The sequence below is a fragment of the Thalia democratica genome, chromosome 8 (assembly GCF_965202585.1).
Source record: "Thalia democratica chromosome 8, ktThaDemo2.hap1.1, whole genome shotgun sequence".
Lineage (NCBI taxonomy): Eukaryota > Metazoa > Chordata > Thaliacea > Salpida > Salpidae > Thalia > Thalia democratica.
Genome location: NC_139172.1, coordinates 16,125,794 through 16,146,980, shown reverse-complemented (window position 1 = coordinate 16,146,980; position 21,187 = coordinate 16,125,794). Strand labels below are relative to the sequence as shown.

The 21,187-nt window shown below is 24.7% G+C and overlaps 1 protein-coding gene across 1 annotated transcript; it reads left to right on the top strand.

Annotated features, from left to right (window-relative positions):
• The first annotated feature begins 4,842 nt into the window (after positions 1-4,842).
• On the top strand, positions 4,843-21,187 carry LOC145842115 (heterogeneous nuclear ribonucleoprotein K-like). Its single transcript, XM_082949501.1, has 12 exons — positions 4,843-5,044; positions 5,721-5,777; positions 6,728-6,771; positions 7,118-7,193; positions 7,428-7,535; positions 10,795-10,923; positions 13,944-14,094; positions 14,836-15,034; positions 17,295-17,394; positions 18,185-18,235; positions 19,111-19,298; positions 20,895-21,187. The coding sequence occupies exons 1-12, from the start codon at positions 4,865-4,867 to the stop codon at positions 20,923-20,925; spliced, it is 1,314 nt and encodes a 437-aa protein (XP_082805627.1). The 5' UTR covers positions 4,843-4,864; the 3' UTR covers positions 20,926-21,187.

The window sequence follows — 21,187 nt, the reverse complement described above, 5'->3', positions numbered from 1 at the left end:
AGTTTTTTTATTTAAAAATGGTTATAAAACTATACAGTGTAAAATATTAATTTTATTTGTCTAAACAATTTTGTTTTTTAATATGTTTTGTTAAAAAAAACTAAAAAATATTTATTTATAATTTAAGTGTAATATTTTAAATTTAAATTATAAATTCATACAATCAAATGTACATAAATAATAGATTACACTGTTTTTGGAAAGAATGTAAAAAAATATTAAATCTATAGGTGCTAGAGGCCAGCCCTTGTTTCCTATCCGTTTGTGGAATCAATATCACCGAGAACTTACGCGAGGTGATAGGACAAATAACATCGCAAAAGCAGCTCAGCAAGCATTATACTGCGCACTCAACGGAAGCCACTCTAATCTTTGGAGTTTCGTTGATATACTTAAAACAACCCAAAATTCTCGAGATTTTGGTGTTGAACACCTTTTGGCAGAGATATAGCCTGATCCAAGAATAATAAGATTCCGGCAAGCGGACGAGCGGCTGTTTTATCTTGTTTCGAATTTTAATGAAAACGATAACTTACTGGAATTCCTAAGCGTAATACAGTACAGTTTTAGTATAGATTTCGTGTAGTTTTTAAAACTTCGTTCATGTTCGTTCTTCTGTTAAAGTTTAAACTAGTGTTTCACATAAATAAAGTATTTATTTCAACATTTTCAGCCAAGCAAAATGTTTAGTAAAATTGTAAGTAAAATATTAGTATTTTATAATGTCAAGTAAAGTAGTATAAAGCTCAAGAACATTTATTTAAGTATTTGATAGTTCAATTACCATTTAATTTACCAACTTTTTGTTTTCTAGTACTTATTTTCATTATTAAGTGTAGATCTTTTCAAAAATCGAGCCTACTAAAGATGTTTTTTAACTAATTACCACCTACGAGTGATTTATCTTAATTAAATTCGTAATTTACTTAAAAAGGCTCCTAAGCTTTGTCTTACAATTTACTCCTAAGTTAACTATAATTAAAAAAAAAAATTTGGTAGATATACTACTCCTTAATTTTCATTATTTAAAGTGCCTAAAATTCGTAATCAACAGAATGCTGATTATATAAAGTTTGAAATTATTAAAAAATATTATGAAAAATGTTCTTAGTTAGCATTTAGTTTAGTTACTTAAATGTATCGATTGTGATAAAGTGACACTCCGTGCTAAAGTTTCACTTTGTTCTAAAGTGTCACTCTATGCTAAAGTGTCACTCCGTGCTAAAGTTTCACTTTGTACTAAAGTTTCATTCTATGCTATAGTGTCACCCCGTGCTAAAGTGATGCCGTGAAAAAGTGACACTCCGTGCTAAAGTGTCACTCTGTTCTTAAGTGTCTTCCCAGGCTAAAGAATCACTCCGTGCTAAAGTGTTTCTCCCTGCTAAAGTGACGCTGTGCTTTTCTGACACCTACCCGATTAGCCCAACTTAGCCTGTGTTTATAAGAAAAATAAATAAAAACAACTAAAAAATTGACGAATTATAATAATAAAAACACTTATACTTAAAACAGCAAAATATAATTTACTTGAAATAAGCAAATTTAAGTGAAATAATTTAAAGTCGAAAAATTAGCTTTTAATAACTTTTTCTTTTAGTTTTTTAATAGATTATTTTTCAAGAAAAGAAGTAGGTAACACTTTTTTTCATAAAATAAATTGCGCAAAATTTTTCTAAATAAAAAGCTTATAAATTTATATATTATGTTATAGACAATTCTTTATTATATAACACTTGCAATTTATTGTTAATAAATTATTCATTTTGTTTTATAGTTTATTACACAAAGCTTTTCAAAACTATATGAGTTTAATTTCATTCTCAAGTGATAATTGTTAAATGAAATTTGAAAAAAAAATTAATTAGTGAACAGCTTAAAAATAACTTTAAATTATGAAGTATAAATAAATTGAAATAAATACAAAATTTATAGATTTAGCAAGTAAAACTAAAGTAAAGAAAGGTATGTTTATTAATAGATTGTTAATAATTTTGCATTCCATTTAATGCTATTTGCGTATTTTAATTAGGTCGCTCTTCCTCAATCAATATTGATTCCAGGCTGTAGAGTTCTCTTGTTTACATCGTTTCAAAACTTAAAAGTTTTGAACTATGTCAGATTTTTGACAGAGTATGCAATAAAAAAGATGTTCAAATATTGTGCTGTTTTTGTTTGTTCCGCAGTGGTCTGTAATTTGTCGGAATATTTGCCGTGATGTTTCTCCAATGTAAAAGATGCTCTGATCTGCAGAGCAGGTGTATTTATAAATAACATTTATGCATTTACTTTTGTTGCTTAAGTAGTCAGAAACTTTTTTGCTGGTGTAGGCCGGTTTAAAATTAATGTTGTGTTTAATAGTACTTATAGACAATTCATTTAACGTTTAAAAAAACTTTAGAGTGTTTTAATAATAAATGAACTTATAAAATAATAAATTTACTGAACAAAAACAAAATAAAAAAACGAAAATGAGCATAAAAAAGTTTGTTTAAGGATTTGGGTGAGCAAAAAGAAATACCTCTTCCCGCTAATCTAGCTAGTCGAACACATTAAATTTTAACAAATTTTTTAAAACACTAACTATCAAAATTAAAAAAAAAATTAGAAATTGTTAAAATTAGTTATATTAGTATCTGTATTGTATATATCATATTTTGATAAATGATTGCCACACAGAGTCTTGAGTATGACATTTTAAGTAAAGAAAATACACGACCGTTAAGTATCCATCACTTTTTATATCTGCAACTCTAAAAATACTAGTATTAAGTATTTTCTTCATTTTACTTTATATGTTTATCAATAAATGTTAAAAATTGTCAAAATGTTAGGCGATTGAGCTACATATATGTTACTACTTACATATTTGTTACTACAAGTACAGTACGTCATCGATTATCCAATCCCCGCTTATCCAGTCCCTCGCTAATCCGGCTGGTTTTAGTCGAACAGTATATTCGATTTTAGCTTAAAGCTTTGTTTTAACTTAAAAACTTAAAATCTCATTATGAAAACAATGTGCTAATTATAAATACAACTGCAATTTCTTTAACGATTATCGCACTAAAACTAAGCGTAAAATATAAGGTTACTAAGCCTACTATCGTTGTCAACCATAACAGAAAAGTTTCACAATTTGTCCAATTTCGATAAAGTATTATCAAATAAACCTCAATTTTTTAGCAAGAATTAAGATTAAATTAACTTCTTTACAGAATATAATTCTATTAAAAAATATTCTATAAATATTGACTATATACCTTATAAAAGTTTTGTTTCGTTTATTGCTTGTCTCTTCTAATTGTTTTAAGTTAACGAAAAATTAAGTGCACGTTTTATTATATGCGTTACATTACATATAATAAAAGTGATGGATTATCAAAAAAAGAAAGTTTTTTGTTCTTACCCGCTGCATAGTCACAAAAAATATTTTACCCAACATGGCCGGATTAGTTAGCATGCATTGTGGTAAAAACTTTATCATCGAAATTCAAACACTATTTCAAAAGTAAGGTCCTTTGTACTCAAAAGTGACAGTTTATTAATTTCAATTATTTTATAATAATTTTGGGAATATTCTAAAGATTAATTGCATTAGCATGTTATATGCAACCAAACTTTTAATCAGCTAAAATTTATTGGTTATAAGATATTTAACAAAATTGGTAATAAGATAACCAAATATTAAAACTTAATCAACTAAATTTCATTCAATATCTACAAAAAAAAACTTTTCTCAGATTCTCAAAATTATTCTCAATTTTAAGTAAAAACCTTAACTGGCCTGACTGAGTCATCCTGAGAAAAAAATCAAACTTTCCTCAGTTTTTCTGAGTGTGTTAGTGTGGCAACCCTGTACCACAAAAGTCATTCAAAAATTTTATAATTGAAAAAAAAACTAATGTCTTGATGGCCACTTTAAAAATTCTCTAAGTTGAACATTACTAAATTACACAAAATAAACTGAATTCATAAATATAACACAACAAATAAACCCTAGAACTTTATATATTCAATAATATTTTTATTTATCAAAAATTAAAAAAAAAAAATTTAAAGTTAAATCAGGGTTACCACATACAAGGATAACTCAAGCAATTTTAAATTTATGAAAAAACCCCCAGGATGACTCAAAATTACTTAAATTAACTTAGACTCAGGCTAGTTCTAATTTTTTTTGAAGATCTCAGTCATTTTTTTTCTAGATCTTGAATGAGATTTAGTTTTTCCAGTTTTAATTTTTTTATATTTTTTGTGTATTTATTTATAATTTTGTTCCAAAACTTGATTTTTATTAATTAAAAAATTTTGAAATTTTATAAAAAATTGTGTATGATTTTATTTAAAGAATTAAAAAAACCCAGGGCAACTCGGGACAGTTTTTAGTCCTTCTTTTTTGACTAAAAGAGTGGCAACCCTTTTAAGAAGAATTCATTACTACAGATTTTTCTAAATACTGCAAGGAACATTTACAAAAAATTTGAGGTGTTTATCTCAAAAATTGTAGGAGGAGATAATTTTTTACTAGTTAATATTCACTGTTTTAGTTTTCCCATTTCACTAGGAACCTGTTATATTCTCTAACTTTAACACCTTTAATCTCAAAGTTTAGTATGAACATTAGAAATATGTAAAAAGCAACTATTAGTCTAGTTAAAAGTATGCAAAATAAAATAAAGTTGTAAAAAATAAATTGATTTCAACTATGGCCATAGAATATGAAAAGCAATCTAGAATTGAAATATAATTAAAATTTTTTTAGTATTTTTTTTTCATAAATATTTTTTCTTACTATCTATATCAAATTTTCTTGTTTAAAAATTAACATTTGTCTTCAGATTTATAATATATTTAAGCAGTTGTGATGTCTTCTCTAGAAAACTTTCATGAAGTTGTAGATACTAATATTCAAGGAAATAATGAATTTGAAGATGGCTTTGAAAACAATTCAGATAATAAAAAAGAATTTGATAAGGTTACTGCTGGTAAAAATATGGAAAACAGAGGTGAACGAATCAGTGTAAGATTTCTAATACCTGTTAATGTCAGTTGATTGTTTACTTTACTAATCAATATGAATTTAAAGCTTAGAAAGCACTTATTTATTGTCATATTACTAAAAAATTTAGCAGTTGGTTAAAAAAGCAACTCTTTATTTAGTAGAAAATAGTGTATTTTCTGAAAAAGGAAAACTTAAATTTTTGATTAGATTTAAGTCAAGTGTATTAAGTCATTATAAAACTAAAAATAACTAAAAAAACTTCTATATTTGTTGAAAAAAACTTTTATAACTATAGTAACTTACTTTAAATTTTAAACTAATGAAATTATTAGTTATTTAAAATAATTTCAAGTTATCCTTTATTTTAAATTGCTTGTATAATTGTAAAATATATTCAACATTTAGGCTGTTTTTTTATGTTATTTATCAATATTTGAAAAATGTTTTTTGTAAAAATTATTTACTTTAAATAGTGACTATTTTTGAAATTTTTATTTTCAACACTTCAAAAGTTTTAAAATTTAAATATTATAAAGACTTTTGTGCACAATTTACAAATTATGAATATGGTGTTAAATATTTATATTTAATAAGAAAAGTATGTTTAAATAAGTGTTCTACAATTTTTGTACATTTGAATTTGATGTTTGTAGGATAATTGTATTAATCTCAGACATATTTATTTTACTTGAAAAATATCATAATTGCTTTTATGTAGGTTGCAGGAGCAATAATAGGAAAAGGAGGTCAAAATATACGTGACCTGCGCTCTGAGGTTTGTTTAAATTATTTAAGTAGTTATATTTATTCAAAAATATATTACTTTAAGTGAAATTAAAGTTTTTAAGTAATATATAAACTATGTAATTTACAATGTAGTTCATATGTTATATTTTGATGCTATAGTTTAAACATAATGCTTATGTTAGTTTGAACATTTAAAATGGTAAATATTTATATAAATGTATAGACTTTATTTTTTTTTCACATTTTATTTAGTTTTATTCTAATACAACTGTACAATATTTTTTTTACAATAATATGCACTTAAGAGATAAAAATTTAAAATAGACTGCAATTATTAGATTTGGCTTGATCGTACTAAGTTTTTTAAATAGGTTAGAAAAAGAAAAGTTATCATATCATAATTATTTTTCTTTAACCAATAAATTTAAGCATTAGTATACTTGTCAGTTTCAACTTAACTTTTAATCTTTATATATCAAAGTTCTTTTATATGTATTGTTTGTAGTTGTTAGAAATATCATCATTTTAAGTTTATACTAACTTTGTAATAGCTAAAAAAAAAAAAAGAGAATTTAGGTTTTTAAATTATTTTGTTAAGTAAACAAGTTATAATATTGTCAACTATTGTAAAATTTTAATAATCTCTTTTTTATTCATTACCCCTAAGTAATTTGATTTTGTTTTCTGAAAACAATCCCTACAAATTACAAAAAGTTATATAATTTGATTGTGTTTAATATTGAATGTTTATAATTAAAGTTTGAATTTAGTTGACCAAATTTACTAACTTAATAATTTTTCTCTGCGCCACTCCAAACCCTGCCTCCACAAATGACAAATGAATGTTCGAATTAACCCTTGAATCCCACCGCCTGAACAACACAAATGAAAACGACCCATCTGGAATACCTTCGGACCTGTAATCTTATAAACCTATGCTGCTGTAATTTTGTACCCTTTTTAAACCTCCTTAATTAGTTTAATGCTCAAATAAGCCTCCCAGATAGCTCTGGTTATGAAAGGTTAATAGCTATAGCCATATTCCTAAATACCTTAAATTGAACATTAATTAGGAATTTAATTTTTTAACAAATGTTTTTTTGTTCTTTTAATGTGTTATGATTTTCTTAATATGTAGTTTAGTATTTTAACATAAGTTTATAAAATAAATAATTTTTAAATAAACAAGTTCACCAAAGTATTGGGCTACATGTCCTTGAATAATTTGCTTGAATATTTTTTAAAAAGTGTTTCAAAGAAGGTTTTGTTTATAATTTTAAATTTTGTTAACATTATTTTCTCACTACCTTCAAAAAATTTTTGTTTTATAATTCCCTTTTTAAGTTTAATAAACCATGTAATCAATAGGATTCTTACTGCTTCTGTTTATGGAATTGATACAGCAGGTGCTTTCGCTGGAAAACTTGGAAGAATCTTAATGGAGGTTTGTTAGTTTTAATTTAAAACGTTTATTATGTTTTAATAATTTTATATTAAAATAAAGCTTTAAATGTTGTTATCATCTTAATTGCATATATTCATAGAATTTGATTATCTGTTTTGTTTAAATTTAGTGCTTGGGTTAAAGAAATCACTAATATATATGAATAAAAAATAAATCATAACTTTTGTGACAAATCCGTAACTGCTTATGATAAATAATGATTCCATTTTTCAGCGCTCACGAGAAAGTGACAAGCAGTGCAGCGTGAGAATTTTGCTGCACAGAAGTCAAGCTGGATCCATCATAGGCAACAAGGGAGACAGAATAAAAGAGTTGAGACAAGTTTGTTCGAATTTTTCTTTATTGAAATGATTTAGAATGTTATAAAATATAGTTTAGATTAAAAAATCCAAGTTCAAATCAGTTGTATTCTGTGAACAAACAATCTTTTATGTTTAATAAATCAATAATTGAAAGTTTATAAAGTCTAAAAATTTGACTCTTGAGGTCGTTTAAAAGTTATGAACTTTCTCTTAAACATTATACATATTTATTTAAATATTGATAAGATAATTTACTACTCAATAAAAATCCAACATAATTTTTAAAACAGTTTTGTAAAGATTTTGCACAAATTTTTGGATACTTAAACGTGTTTAAATAAAAAAAATTGTACGGAAAAGCTGAAATTCCTTTAGTTTTACTTATTTAAAAAAAGAAAAAATATCTAAATAATTACAAGTTTTTAATTAATTGTTTTTGCAAATATTTTTCATTTAAAATTCTTAAATTAAATATTTTATTTACACTTACATATTAAATTAACTTTATCTAAAAAAATGCAAGTGTACGTTTTTTTTCTAGTTTAACTCTATAATTTAAAATATGCTTTAAACTTATGTGTAATGTTCTAAAACTTCAAAAAATTTAAGAAAATTAAATACAATAAATTTAGCTTTATTGCTTTCAATATAGGTTGGTGTAATGTACCGTTTATGTAAAAGAATTAAACAAAATAAGGTTATACATTAAAACAGTTGTTATCAATATTTTAAGCTAGTATCTTTAGTAATTAACAGTATTTCAATCAAACATTTACATAACATTTTTATGAACTTAATCTTAAAAAGTAATGAAACCACACAATATTTTTTACACTTAATACTCTAATAGTTTATTATACCATCTCTTGTAATTAGGTTGTGATCAGAAAAATTCAAGATCCAAAGAGGGTCTTGATAATTTTTAAAGTAATTCTTAATTGTCTTTAAATTTCAAAATATTGGAAGCACATTTACTTCAATCACTATTAGTCTTGCTTGTCTTGAAATATGTTAATAACTGATTGATACTTGTAAATAATCTAATATTGTTCAAAATATTTATTTATTTTGTAGTTCTTCAACATGTTTTTAGTTTGTATTAGTTTGATAATTTTATACGAATCAGTGTTTTCTTGATGTGTAAAAGTAACACACAAAATATAAGCATAGATATTAAGTTGGTAGCAAGAACTAAAAGTATATAAAACTAAGTAGAACAGTATAGTTAACAGGTTTGCCACTCTCACAGGCAACTTAGGCCAATCAGAAATTTAAAAATATGTCAAATTTGCTGGGCTAGTTTTAATATTATTTCCAATAATCTTATGACACAATTTATAAATTATTTAATTTTAGCTGTATTAATAAACTTTTGCAACTCTACAGTCTTAAAGCTTAATATAGTTAAGTATAAATCAACTTAAGTTTTCACCTAGCGTCTTACACCGCTCAAAACATAAATTAAATAGAATTTTAAAGATTAAGACAAAAATGCAGGTTGAATCAGGCTAGCTTTTGCTTTAAAGAATGGTAATCCTAAAGATATCATTTATGTAAGTTTACTTGCTCTAAACTTATTCTATTACCTTATCTTAAAGTTTAAGTTAGAATGAGTTTGTAATATGTAAACTCAACATTATATTTTTCTTATTTTTTTTTAAATTCTGTCAATATATTAAGAAGTAGCATGAATCAGTTTAAGTATTCAAAGTTGTAGTTATGCTAACTTAGTGATAAAAAATGTTGTAAGTTATAGAGAAGTGATAATTGTTTATAAAAAACATAAATTTTCTAAAGCTAAAAGAGTATATATATATTTTTTTTAATTGTTTAAAAAAATTTGCTAAAACTTTTATCCGTTAGGAGGATTATTGTTCTTTCTAAAAATTATCGTTTTACTAAAGGTCCAAATAACACTCACAGCTAGCATAATAATCAGTTGATATATTTTACCTTTTAAAATCTTTGAAAGTTTAAAAACTATGGTTCTTATCAATTTATATTTATTGTAATCACACATACATAGAAACTTGTTTTTATTAAAATTAAAATTAAATGTTTTCATTAATAAGTTTATAAAAAAAAAATATTTTTGTTAAGACTTTATAGAAAGTGATAAGAATAATTGAAAATCACAAAATGAAATTTGTTTAATAATATTAATTAAAACAAAATTTAAACCATATGGATCATCAGCCTTGTTACTTAGCAATATATCAGTTTTTTGTCAGGGCTCATAAAATTCACCACTGATGACTTTTACTTCCTATATCCTTGGTCAGTATGACAATAACAGATATACTAATTATATTATGTATATATTTTATTTTTTTTCTGAACTGCTTAGTTATAATAATAATAGTAGTTAAGTTTATGAAAAAAAGTATTAAGTATTTTCTTTCTTGTACTTCCTTTATTATTAAACTTGATATTGATTTAGCAAATATATAGATGACACAAATTTTCAAGTTTTTATGAATGTTTTCTAATAATGGTAATGTTAAAGTTTTATCAATGAGCAGTTGAGTTGATTAACATCTAAAACACAAAAAAATCAAATATTAAGTTCTATTTTATTTATTATATTTATACATTTTATTTTTATATTAAAATTTTTATAAAAAAAGATACAAACCAATGTAAGGTATGATACAATGATATATAAGGTGATAAGTTGTGGCTTAAAGTCTAATTCCAGGTTTTGTACACTAAATAAAGTATTGCATACATCAATTAATTAGTACGTTTATGATAAGTTATACAACAATATTACAGACTTGAAACGGAGGACTGCGAACTAACTCTCTAATTAAAGCTTAAAATTGTAGTTAACTTGAAATTAACTTTCTAAAATATTACTTTCTGTATTCACAAAATGATAGTAGTTTTATTATAATATTACTTCTTAAAAAACTTTCAAAAGTTGTGTTATTACTTATTAGTCTTATATAATTTTATAGTAAAGTACTAATATTTAGAAAATATCTTATACATAAATGTTCTTTGATCAAAACACTGTTTGCAAAATAAAATTTAGAAAAAAATAAGTAGGATAATCATTCTTCTTGTTTTAGTAGAGATCTTTGATTATTGTTTTTTCAAAACATCAAAAGACGTAATAACAAAAATACTTGATGTAGAAAGTTATTTTAATTAATGTTCAAATTTTCTAAATTATAGAACAATGTTTAGGTTTTATCTCCACTAAGAAGTTTTTAATGTAAGTTGTAACGTTTCTATAAATTTAAAAAGGTTTTTCATAAACATTTTTTCATCAGACGACCGGTACTCGTATTAAAGTGAACCAGGATTGTTGCCCGAATTCAACAGATAGAATTTGCCAGATTATTGGAAGCGAGGACAGAATTGTTGTTGCTGCAAAAGAAGTTATCTCGTTGTTGCTTGGTGTGGGTAAAGTTTTTCTATACTATTAATGTTGATAAAAAAGTGGTAGTTTATTGAAATGAGCTCAGTTAATTCAGTGTTAGCTAAGACTTAAAACATAGAAGTAATCGTTTTTTACAGTTATGGTTAAAATAACAGTTTAATTGTCTGGTTTAAGTCACTGAATTTTTTTACTTTGTCAAAATTAAAAAAGAAGATTGTTCTATATCTTAAGTTTATTTAAGAACGTTTTTACAAGGCTTTCAGCATTTTGTGCTTATTTTAGCTATCATTATATACAATTATTTGCTGAAAATATTATAATTTGACTTTATTAAGTAAGGGCATAGGGGGTAAATCACCTTTTAACAATTTAGTCTTATTTTATACAGTTTTAGCTAAGCTTCAAGTTACTTTTTACATATTTTTAAAAATCAAAATCATTTTTGAGATATAGCCGGTCGAAGTCGGAGACTACAATAGGTTCCTTATGGGAGGCGCAAACTAAAACAGCAAATAACTAGAAATCACTAAAAATCTATCTACTCCTACGTTTTTTAAGACTAACGTAGAAAGATTAACTACTTCAAGTTTTCAGGAAATGTTACTTGGAATGTTTAGAAAATTCTGTCAAAACAAAAAAAAAAAAAAATTATGAAAAAAATAAAAAAAACTGTTTGTTTTTTTTAATAAATTTTTAATTTGTAATTAAAAAAAATCTTTCTGACAGAATTTTCTAAATATTCTAAGTAAAATTTCTTGAAAATTTGAGGTAGTTATCTCAAAAAAAAACGTAGGACAAGATAGATTTTTAGTGAAATAGTCTTTTTTTGCCGTGTTAGTTTGCGCCTCCCATTTTTTACCTAATAATTTCTCCGAATTTTACCTGCTATATCTCAAAAATTGTTTTGTATGTTTAAAACCTGTAAAACGCATCTTTTAGCTTAGTTAAAAACTTTATAAAATAAGATCAAATTGTAAAAAAAAAGATTTACCCCTATGCCCTTAAGCAGCAATTTATTATTACACAACGATAAATAAAAAGTTTTAATAAATAAAAAAAAACTAAAAATAAGATTATTAGTGTAATAAAAAAAGTTGAGTAGTTTCCATATGAGTCTGATAAATGTTACAAAAAAGTCAAATTACTTTGTTGCGCTGAGGTTGAAATATGTTATCACTTTTTTAAGGGATTTGTCTGAATAAAAAGACTTTTAGTTTCTATTAAATAATACTCCTACTACAAAACAGTTGTTTTTGTACAAAGTATTCGCCGGCTAATTTTCTTTTTGTACAAGCTAAGATGTTTAAATATGTTATTACGGTAGTAAAACAGTAAGTAAGTATTTCTACTAGGAATATTATTACATATTTTATTGTTATATCCCTTGTAAATATTGATATACAGAGGGCTGATAAGTCAACAAAATCTGTTTTAGAAAAATAAAAGTCCATTTGTAGTAATGGACATAATAAAGTCAGCCATAAGGATTTTATAAATTAGAATTAACTTTATATATTTAATCAAAATGCAACAAAAATAATAGCAGTATGGTTGTGTAGTGTACTGAAAAAGAACTATGCACTATAAAGATCCAAAACATTAAATACCTGCTGCTGATAAAACTTGTGAGCTTACAATCATATATGTTTTAAGGTACTAGCTTATAGTTTTATATAAAATATTGTCATTTATTAGCCAACAGGATGCATGAATTTTGTTGTAAAATAAACTAATAGTAAAACTGGCGGAGCTGAGTTTTACTGTATTCAATTTGTAGTACAAGAAAAAAGTTTACTCATTCTGTTTTAAAACTACTAGTATGCTGTAATATGATTTAGGAGATGTGCAGATACTTGTTGACTTTTTTTAACTTGTTGTTTCATATAAGCCTATTTTTAACTTTAAAATGTATTAAATACTTTCTATAAAGATTATATTATCACACTCAATTTCACAAATAAAACTAGCAAAGTGTACAAAAAAGTTTTACAAAGGTTTTGCGAGAATTTAACATGTTCTAAATATGTAAGATTATATAGAACTTTTATATTTTTCGATCGTTAACAGTTTTCATTTAAAGGTTTTTGAGATAGACCGTTACAATTTTTACATGATTTAATTTGCAGATTTTAACTGATATAGTTACAATTCTATAATTCAGGTGACATTAATATACGGCTAATTAAGTTTAATATAAATTTTCTTTTTACTCTGTGAATTTTATGACTAAGTACTGTAATCAGTTTTTTTAGTGAGATTAATTTGATGTATAAACCTGCTACAGTATAGTAAAAATATAAACTTAAAAAGATTGAATCTTTATTTTAGTATATTTAATTTCTCTTCCATACTTTACAACTTTTTTACATGAAAATACTTTAAAAATAAGTTATATAATTTCACTTAAAAGCTTTTTAAAAAGTTGTGTCATTTAAGTCAGAAATATCTTATTCTCATAATAAAGCTCTGCAACTTTTTTTTTTAATACAAAGTAACTTAAAGATATTAGGTACATTTAAAATATTCTTGATGTAGTTTTTGCTATTTTTATATAATGTTTATATTTTATGAAAGTTGATATTGTTAAGTTGTGAATAAAGTAATTTTTTTATTAAATTTATGTTGATAAACAAAAAGTTTAATTATACTTTATGTAGATAATGTAATTAATTTAACATATATTATAGTTAGACGAGTGTCACTATAGGTCAATACACCACAAAAAAATTTTTATAGAACCACATAAACAAGGAATTTTTTTCGTTAAATATTTGTTATCAATTATTCAAATAATTGAAATTGTTACCTTTGTTTAAAAAAGAAAATAAACTAGAATCTATAAATTAAATAACTTAAGATGATTTTTTTCATTTTTAAAATAATAATTTAAGAAATTTCTGTATTAAACAAACTTAAACCGAAGTATAAATATGGCGTATTTTTTTCTTTAGTAAGTAAAACAATGTTATATATATTGGTAGTGTACTTCGTATAAATAGTTGAATAGATTTTTTATAAACTGTTCAACATTGATCGTAGGCACCACCCAAGGGAGAGTACGAAGCCTATGATCCGAACTGCGTTGATGATAGTTACAACTACGGTGGCTTCAACACCTTCGACAGAGAATGCCCCGGTCCAATTCAACAACCTGGCAGGAACATGAGACCTCCCATGATGAGTCCGCCAGGTATTGGTTTTAAATATTATTAGCATAAAGTTTGTTTACCTAACAGTTTTACGACTTTACAAAACTAATATAATTCTCAAAAGTGTTTCAGAGTACTTGTAAGTGAACAATGTTACTTAGTGTTAAATATTTAGGTTTTTTACTATCAAAATAAAATCATAAGTTTGACATAGTTCTTAAAATAAAGAAACTTAATTTCCTTATAAATGTAATCTTACATATATGAGAGGCGGTGGCCATTTTTTTACAGAAATTAAAATTGGCTTTTATTTAAAAGCTTGTGTAGAATGTAATATACTTTTTATGGAATACAAATGTTTTATTAAATTTCTTATACATAATCAGTATTAAAAAAAAAAACCGATAAAAGCGTAGGAAGGGAACATTTTTTTGACAACTTTCTAAGAAATTAAAAGAAAATCACTATCTTTTATGAGTATAAAAATCATGTTTTAGCATGATTTTTATATATAATACCAATATAGATATGAAATATATATTAAAAAAAGAAATTTAGTGTTTAATATATGGCTAGGAATTGATAAATTTTTACGGAACGAAAATGAAAAATCAAACTACAAGTTATTAACTAGGACTTTTTTAGTTTGTGTATATAGATTGTAAAAAAAGACTGTTTTAAACAAATTTTTATTTTTTTCTTATAGGTTTAACAGTTCAACATGAACTCATTTAATACATTTTTATTTAACAAACGGTAAACATAAAAACAAACTGAAACAGGCCCGATGAGAGGGGGTCGCTCGAACTTCGACAGAGGTTTCGATCAGAGGCGCGATAATTTCAGGGGGAATGAGTTCAGGGGAAATGAGTTCAGGGGCGACAACAGAAGGGACGAGGGGAGGTTCGGAGGAAGGGAAATGATGCGCAACAACATGCAGAGAAGCTACCCACCCAACAGAAACATGAAGAGAAATAACAGGTATAAGTGCTTTAATTTTGTTTCAACGTGTTTTGTTTTATTTACTTATGTACATGTCAGTTTTAATGAAATGACCAAGATTTTAGCTACTTGAAAATGCTATTGTTTTAATAGAAAAATTCAATATTTAGTGCTTTTTTAATGTATAAAAATTTATGCAAAAAAGATAAATAAGTGTTTAAAAAAACTGAAGGAACCATATTATATTTAAAATTTGTTTAATATTGTATTTCTTTAATCTATTTGAAAACAGTTGCATTAAGGTAATGTCATTGACATATTAATTTCAAGGCATTGTTTATAATGTAAGAAGTTCAGTGTGTACAAGGTAGAAAGTTTATCAAATAAAAAGAAGTTATTACATCCCTTGAATTTATATTAAAAAGAGGTGTACGACTATTCAATACCCGACAACTCAAACTCGACAACTCACATTCGGACAATTCAATATCCCACAACTAAAACTCGACAACTCTCATTCCGACAACTCAAACTCAACAAGTCACATTCGGACAACTCAAAAATTTTACAGATTTTATTCAACTGATGATCTCGTTTAATTTAGTTCAAACAAGTGAAACATTGTTTTGTTAATAAAATTAAAAATTAAAAATTTGGTTTGATCATAAAAGTAGTATTAAATTTTAATTTCAAATTATTTGATTTAAATTATCGGATTTTAAATTGTCGGAATTTAACTTGTCGGAGTTTAAGTTGTCTGAATTTGATATATCCGAAATTGTAATGTCCAAGTTTGAATTATCAGAATTTCAGCTGCCGAAATTTGAGTTGTCCGAATTTGAATTGGCCGAAGTTCAGTTGTCAGAATTTGATTGTCGGAATTTGATTTTTTGGAGTTTGAATTGTTAGAAATTGAGTTGTCCGAGTTTGAATTGTCGGAATTTGAGTTGACCAAATTTTAATAGTCATAACGTTTTCAAAGTGTAGCTAATTTTAACCATAAATTATTATCTTCTTGAAATATAATAATTTAGAGTTGTCTTAAGACAGGTTATCACGCAATAGTATGCAACTTGTTTTCAACTAGAAAGTTATTATTTTATTTATAAAGGTGGAAAAATAGACTACCAATTACAAATTCATAGAACTAATGATTAATATTAAAAATGTATGAAATAAACAGAATTACCATAAATATGTAGCTTTACTTCATAATATTTACTGAGTAGAATTCAAAAAAATAATTATAGGTTATAAGAAAACAAAAGTTGTAAATAAAATTTTAAATGACTAGAATTTATTTTTTACTTATTTAAACCTCAAAAATAAGAACAATCTACCCTTATAAATAAAAAGTTAACTTTAAAATATTAAAGTGTAATTTTTTATAGTTAACTTTTAAGTTTCAATACTCATGATTTTGTATAACATATGTCAAAAGACGATAAATAAAATTAAGTGTGAGTATTTTATTTACTATATTTTGATTATTTAAGTATTTTTTTTGCCAAAATTTTGAACTACTGAGTACTGCTAGATTTACGTCAAATAAATTTATAGTATTCAGAAAAAAACAAACAAGATTTTTACTCATAACTGACTAACATCCAGTCATTTAAATTGTTCGTCACAATAGAAAAATTAATGGAGTTCAACTGCTAATAGTGATGTCATAATAGCTTCAAAAAAAGTCACGTGAAATTTCTGCTTACTGGCTGTTATTTCAAATGAATTATTCAAAAGTCTCCTTTTTTGCTGTCTTTATAAATATCGTTTTTGACTTTCTTTTTTATTAAAATTATATGAAAGCTAATCTTAAGATTTAAAATAAAATCTACCAGTTTATCATTCATGTGTTATAGATAAACTAGTTGTTCAAAGGGTGATATTATGAAAAACTAAAAACAAAGCTTTTTTTTTTTTAATTAGTAAGTTGTTTACATTTGATTTTTTTATATTTGATAATTAATAGATATATATATATATATATATTTACAGGTTTTGTAATAGTACAGCTGATTTTGTTGAAAAGACTTAACCAGTGGTTGCTTATTTTAATAATTTAGTTTGTTTTTTATCGTTAAAAGCACACTTATTTTCAAAGATTGTAGATATTATTTGATCAAGTTTACAATATTCTAGCTAAGTTAAATAATGTATCTAGATATTTTTCAAGTGATGGATGGATCTAAATATTTTTCGTATCTTTAAAATTTTGCGAATGTCAGTAAGTAAATTATTTTTTCAATATGAAACAATTTCGAAATTTGAAGGTTTATTTAGTATAATGTGAACACAGAGGAATGGTTAGTGGTGGTCCAGTTAGAAGGAGGAACAACATCGAACGATACGATCAAGACGACTTCGATTTTGATGGGGGTTTTTCACAAAGTGACGCTGTTAGTTTTTCTTTGTCGAACTTTAGTTATGTATTGCTTTGTTTTTTTTTCTAATACGGTTGCAGCTATATACATTAAACAGAATGAGCAAATAATCTATTTTCCAAAATTTTTAGGTATAATTGATTTGAAAAAAATAATACATAAATATTTAATAAATTTCAGTTAAGTTTTACATTTAAATTGAGTGTTTCAATCAAAGAAAAATAGTATTTACAAATAAAAATAAAATTTTGCCAATAATTTTATTCTAGTTGTATGTATTAAGTCCCTCAAATTTACCAAAAGCACTTAAAATTAAAACCAGAAAGCTTTAGAACTTTCTCAAATACTTTTGTACCCGACTGCCTCATATTCTTCTTATAATGAATGTATTAAATAGATAAGATCTTATAGCTTTTTTGTTTTATAACATTTTTTATTATTGCATTGAAGTAAATTATAAGAAATAAGTGTTATAAATAAATGTTGTAGTTATATTTAGAATAAGAGCAACATTACTAGTTGTTGCATTTTGTCCATACTATTTTAGTTGGTATTTTAAAATTACCGTATTAACTACTAAAAATGAGTTTTTGAATAAAAAAATTTTGATCCTAAATTATGAGTTTTCATTTTTATGTCTGAAACTAATAAGTACATAAGTGATACCTTAACATTTGAATGATTTATGCAGATTCCAAAAAAAATTAAACCAAGTGAAAATTATTATATGACAACATATGTAAGTAAATAAAAATCCTGGCATATCATGTCAAAGTTAGATAGTAAAGCAGGAATATTTTAACAGTTTTCATCTAGAAGGCACAATCCCAATGATGGTCCTACCGAAACAACTCAAGTAAGCGATAGTTATAACTATTGTTTCTTTTAACAAAGCATGAGCACTTTCATTCAGAATAATTTTTTGGTTCTTCTATTAAATTTTTATTGATCACTTAAATTATACTTATGAATACATAAAATTATAGTTGTTTTTACTTTAATGAGGTTTTTTATGAATTAAAAATAACGAATATAATAAGCATTAAGCATTAGAAATTGAAACAGTTAATTGCGTAAAAAATATACTTAAGTAAAAAATATGAAGGACTACCTAAATTTGAATAAATAATAGCACTTTTTTAAATTCTAATAGCTGTACAGTGTGCATCTACTTGTGCTTAAAGTGAATAGTGAACCATTCCAAGTTGATTTTGTTATGTAGATTATTACCTCAAGTATTTTACTGATTATATAAATTTATATTAAATTGAATCTACATTTTTAGTTTACTAATATAAGAGTTCAAATTTGAGTTAAATCTGAACTTTATATGAGATACAAACTAAAAATACTGTTTTCATCAAAGATCTTCCTGTATAATCAGTCCCTAACCAATCCCTTTCAAGATTGAAATTTTTTTTTGATATATTTTTTAATAAGTTATGATAAATATTATTATTTTTTCTTTGTTTTTTTATTTATAAAAATTTTAGTAAAGAAAAAAAATTAACGTTATAAAACTCTTTAGCTTAAACTTTTATAAATTTATAAATTTTGTCGAAATTTTGTTATGGAAATCAAAGACAAAAAAAAGTGCTCCCTTTATTTTTTTCCTTCATCACTTTTACATGTATTACAACATCGTTTTAAAAGTACAACATTTTGTAGTTTATATCTTTGGCTCGAAAAAATGTCACTACCTTAAATGAAAATAATTAACAAACTTTTCAGGTAACTATTCCGCAGAATTTAGCAGGTAGCATCATAGGAGTGAGAGGCATGAGAATTCGCCAAATCCGATTGGATTCAGGGGCGCATATTAAGATAGACAAGGAAGCAAATCACAACAAGGAGCGCCTCATCACGATACAGGGAACCAAGGATCAGATACAGAACGCTCAGTTTCTTTTACAAAAAAGGTTTTTTTACTGTTAGCAAACGATGATCTTTCGTATCATGATTTCATAAGTTTTCATTTGTCATTAATTTATTAGCATGAAAATTGTAGAATGTATGCCTAAAATTGTAAGTTTTTCTGTTTACTAATAATATTATATTACTATGTATATTGTAAACTCTTACTTTATATCTATATTTTGGTTTAGCTTAGATATTATATTTGCTTCAATGAATTTTTATTAAACTAATTTTAGATGTCAAAGTAAAGAAATTATTTTAAGCTGAGATTTGTTTATCAGTAATTATGGTTAGAATATTTCTACTAGATCTAATTTTTTACTCTAAATTAAATGTTTGAAACAAATACTACTTGGATAATGCTTTATAACATTTTATTTTAAAGATTTTATTAATTTGTTAATGCAATTGTAAGAAATTTTTAAGATGCAATTGTTCAACACTGTAAAAGTTTTATTTACTTTGTTTTAATATATTACATTTATCAAAACTTCGTTTGACAAAAAACTTCAATAATATCAATAATAAAAAAAAAAAACAGTATTATAGGTTAATATAGTTAATGCAATTGTAAGAAATTTTTAAGATGCAATTGTTCAACACTGTAAAAGTTTTATTTACTTTGTTTTAATATATTACATTTATCAAAACTTCGTTTGACAAAAAACTTCAATAATATCAATAAAAAAAAAAAAACAGTATTATAGGTTATTACTTAGTATTAAATTTTAAATAATTTCAATTCGGTAGTAAATAAATTAGCTAATTTCAATTCACAAGTCGCACTTTTTTATTGTATAATTTTTTTTTAACCTGAAAAGATCCATAGTATTTTACCAAAACTCATATGTGATTTTCAGTCTATGTAATTTCTTTAGTTTTTACATTTACAATTTATTAGTTTAACAATTAACTGTTCACCAATGATTTGCATTCATCACATCATAATTGCCCGACTTCGTGGAAGACTGGTGATTTTGTTGTTATGATGTCACCATAACAACAGCTTCCTAGTTTCCACAAAGTTGAGTGAATCATCACCGTTTAATTATCATGCATCGTCACTAATAATTTGTGTTATGTATTGTTTTATTTACAGTTAATAGTTTTATAGAATAATCACTTCAAAAAAATATGATCTATAAATGTTTTAATTTATTTTATCTGGATATAGCTTAGGAGGTAGACGTTTTAGCTGTAACATCAGTTGATTAAATAAAAGTTGCTTTAAGTTTAACATTTTGAAAAATGTATTTTACCTTCAGCTATAAGTTTTCTTAATTAAAAGAAAAGATAAATTAACTTTACTTTATTATTCCTTATTATTTTAAGCTCTTAACTTCCGCCATACTTTTATAAAATTATTAAAAAAAGTTTTACAAAAAAAAATTCTACTATTTTTATACATCAAATTTAAAAGTTTTGTTTTCTACTTTTTTACTTACCTTCTTGAAAATGATCTAGTTTACATCTTTGCTATTTTATATTGATGAACAAATAATCAAAATGTTGTAAATGCTGAAAGCGTTATACTATTTTCAACTGTTGTAAAATCCCTAAAAAATATATTTTCTAACCTGCTAAAATATTTTACACAGCGTGAAGCTCTACTCAGACGACAAATACTAAAATGATGTAGTTTGCCAGCTTGAATTGTGCCGGAAAGTTTTATTCAACTACTAGTAGTTAATTATTAAAATTAGATGCGAAATTTAATTTAGTTTTATGTTTTTTTAGGCTTTCAAAATTTTATTAAAATTTAATGGTTTTTATTTTCTTCAAATTGTGTTAGTATTGTAAAATTTGAATTAATAAGGTTTTTAAATTATTTTTCGTCGTTACATAAGCTATAGAATTGTTGTATATTAGTGTTTATTTAAAGGATCGAGCG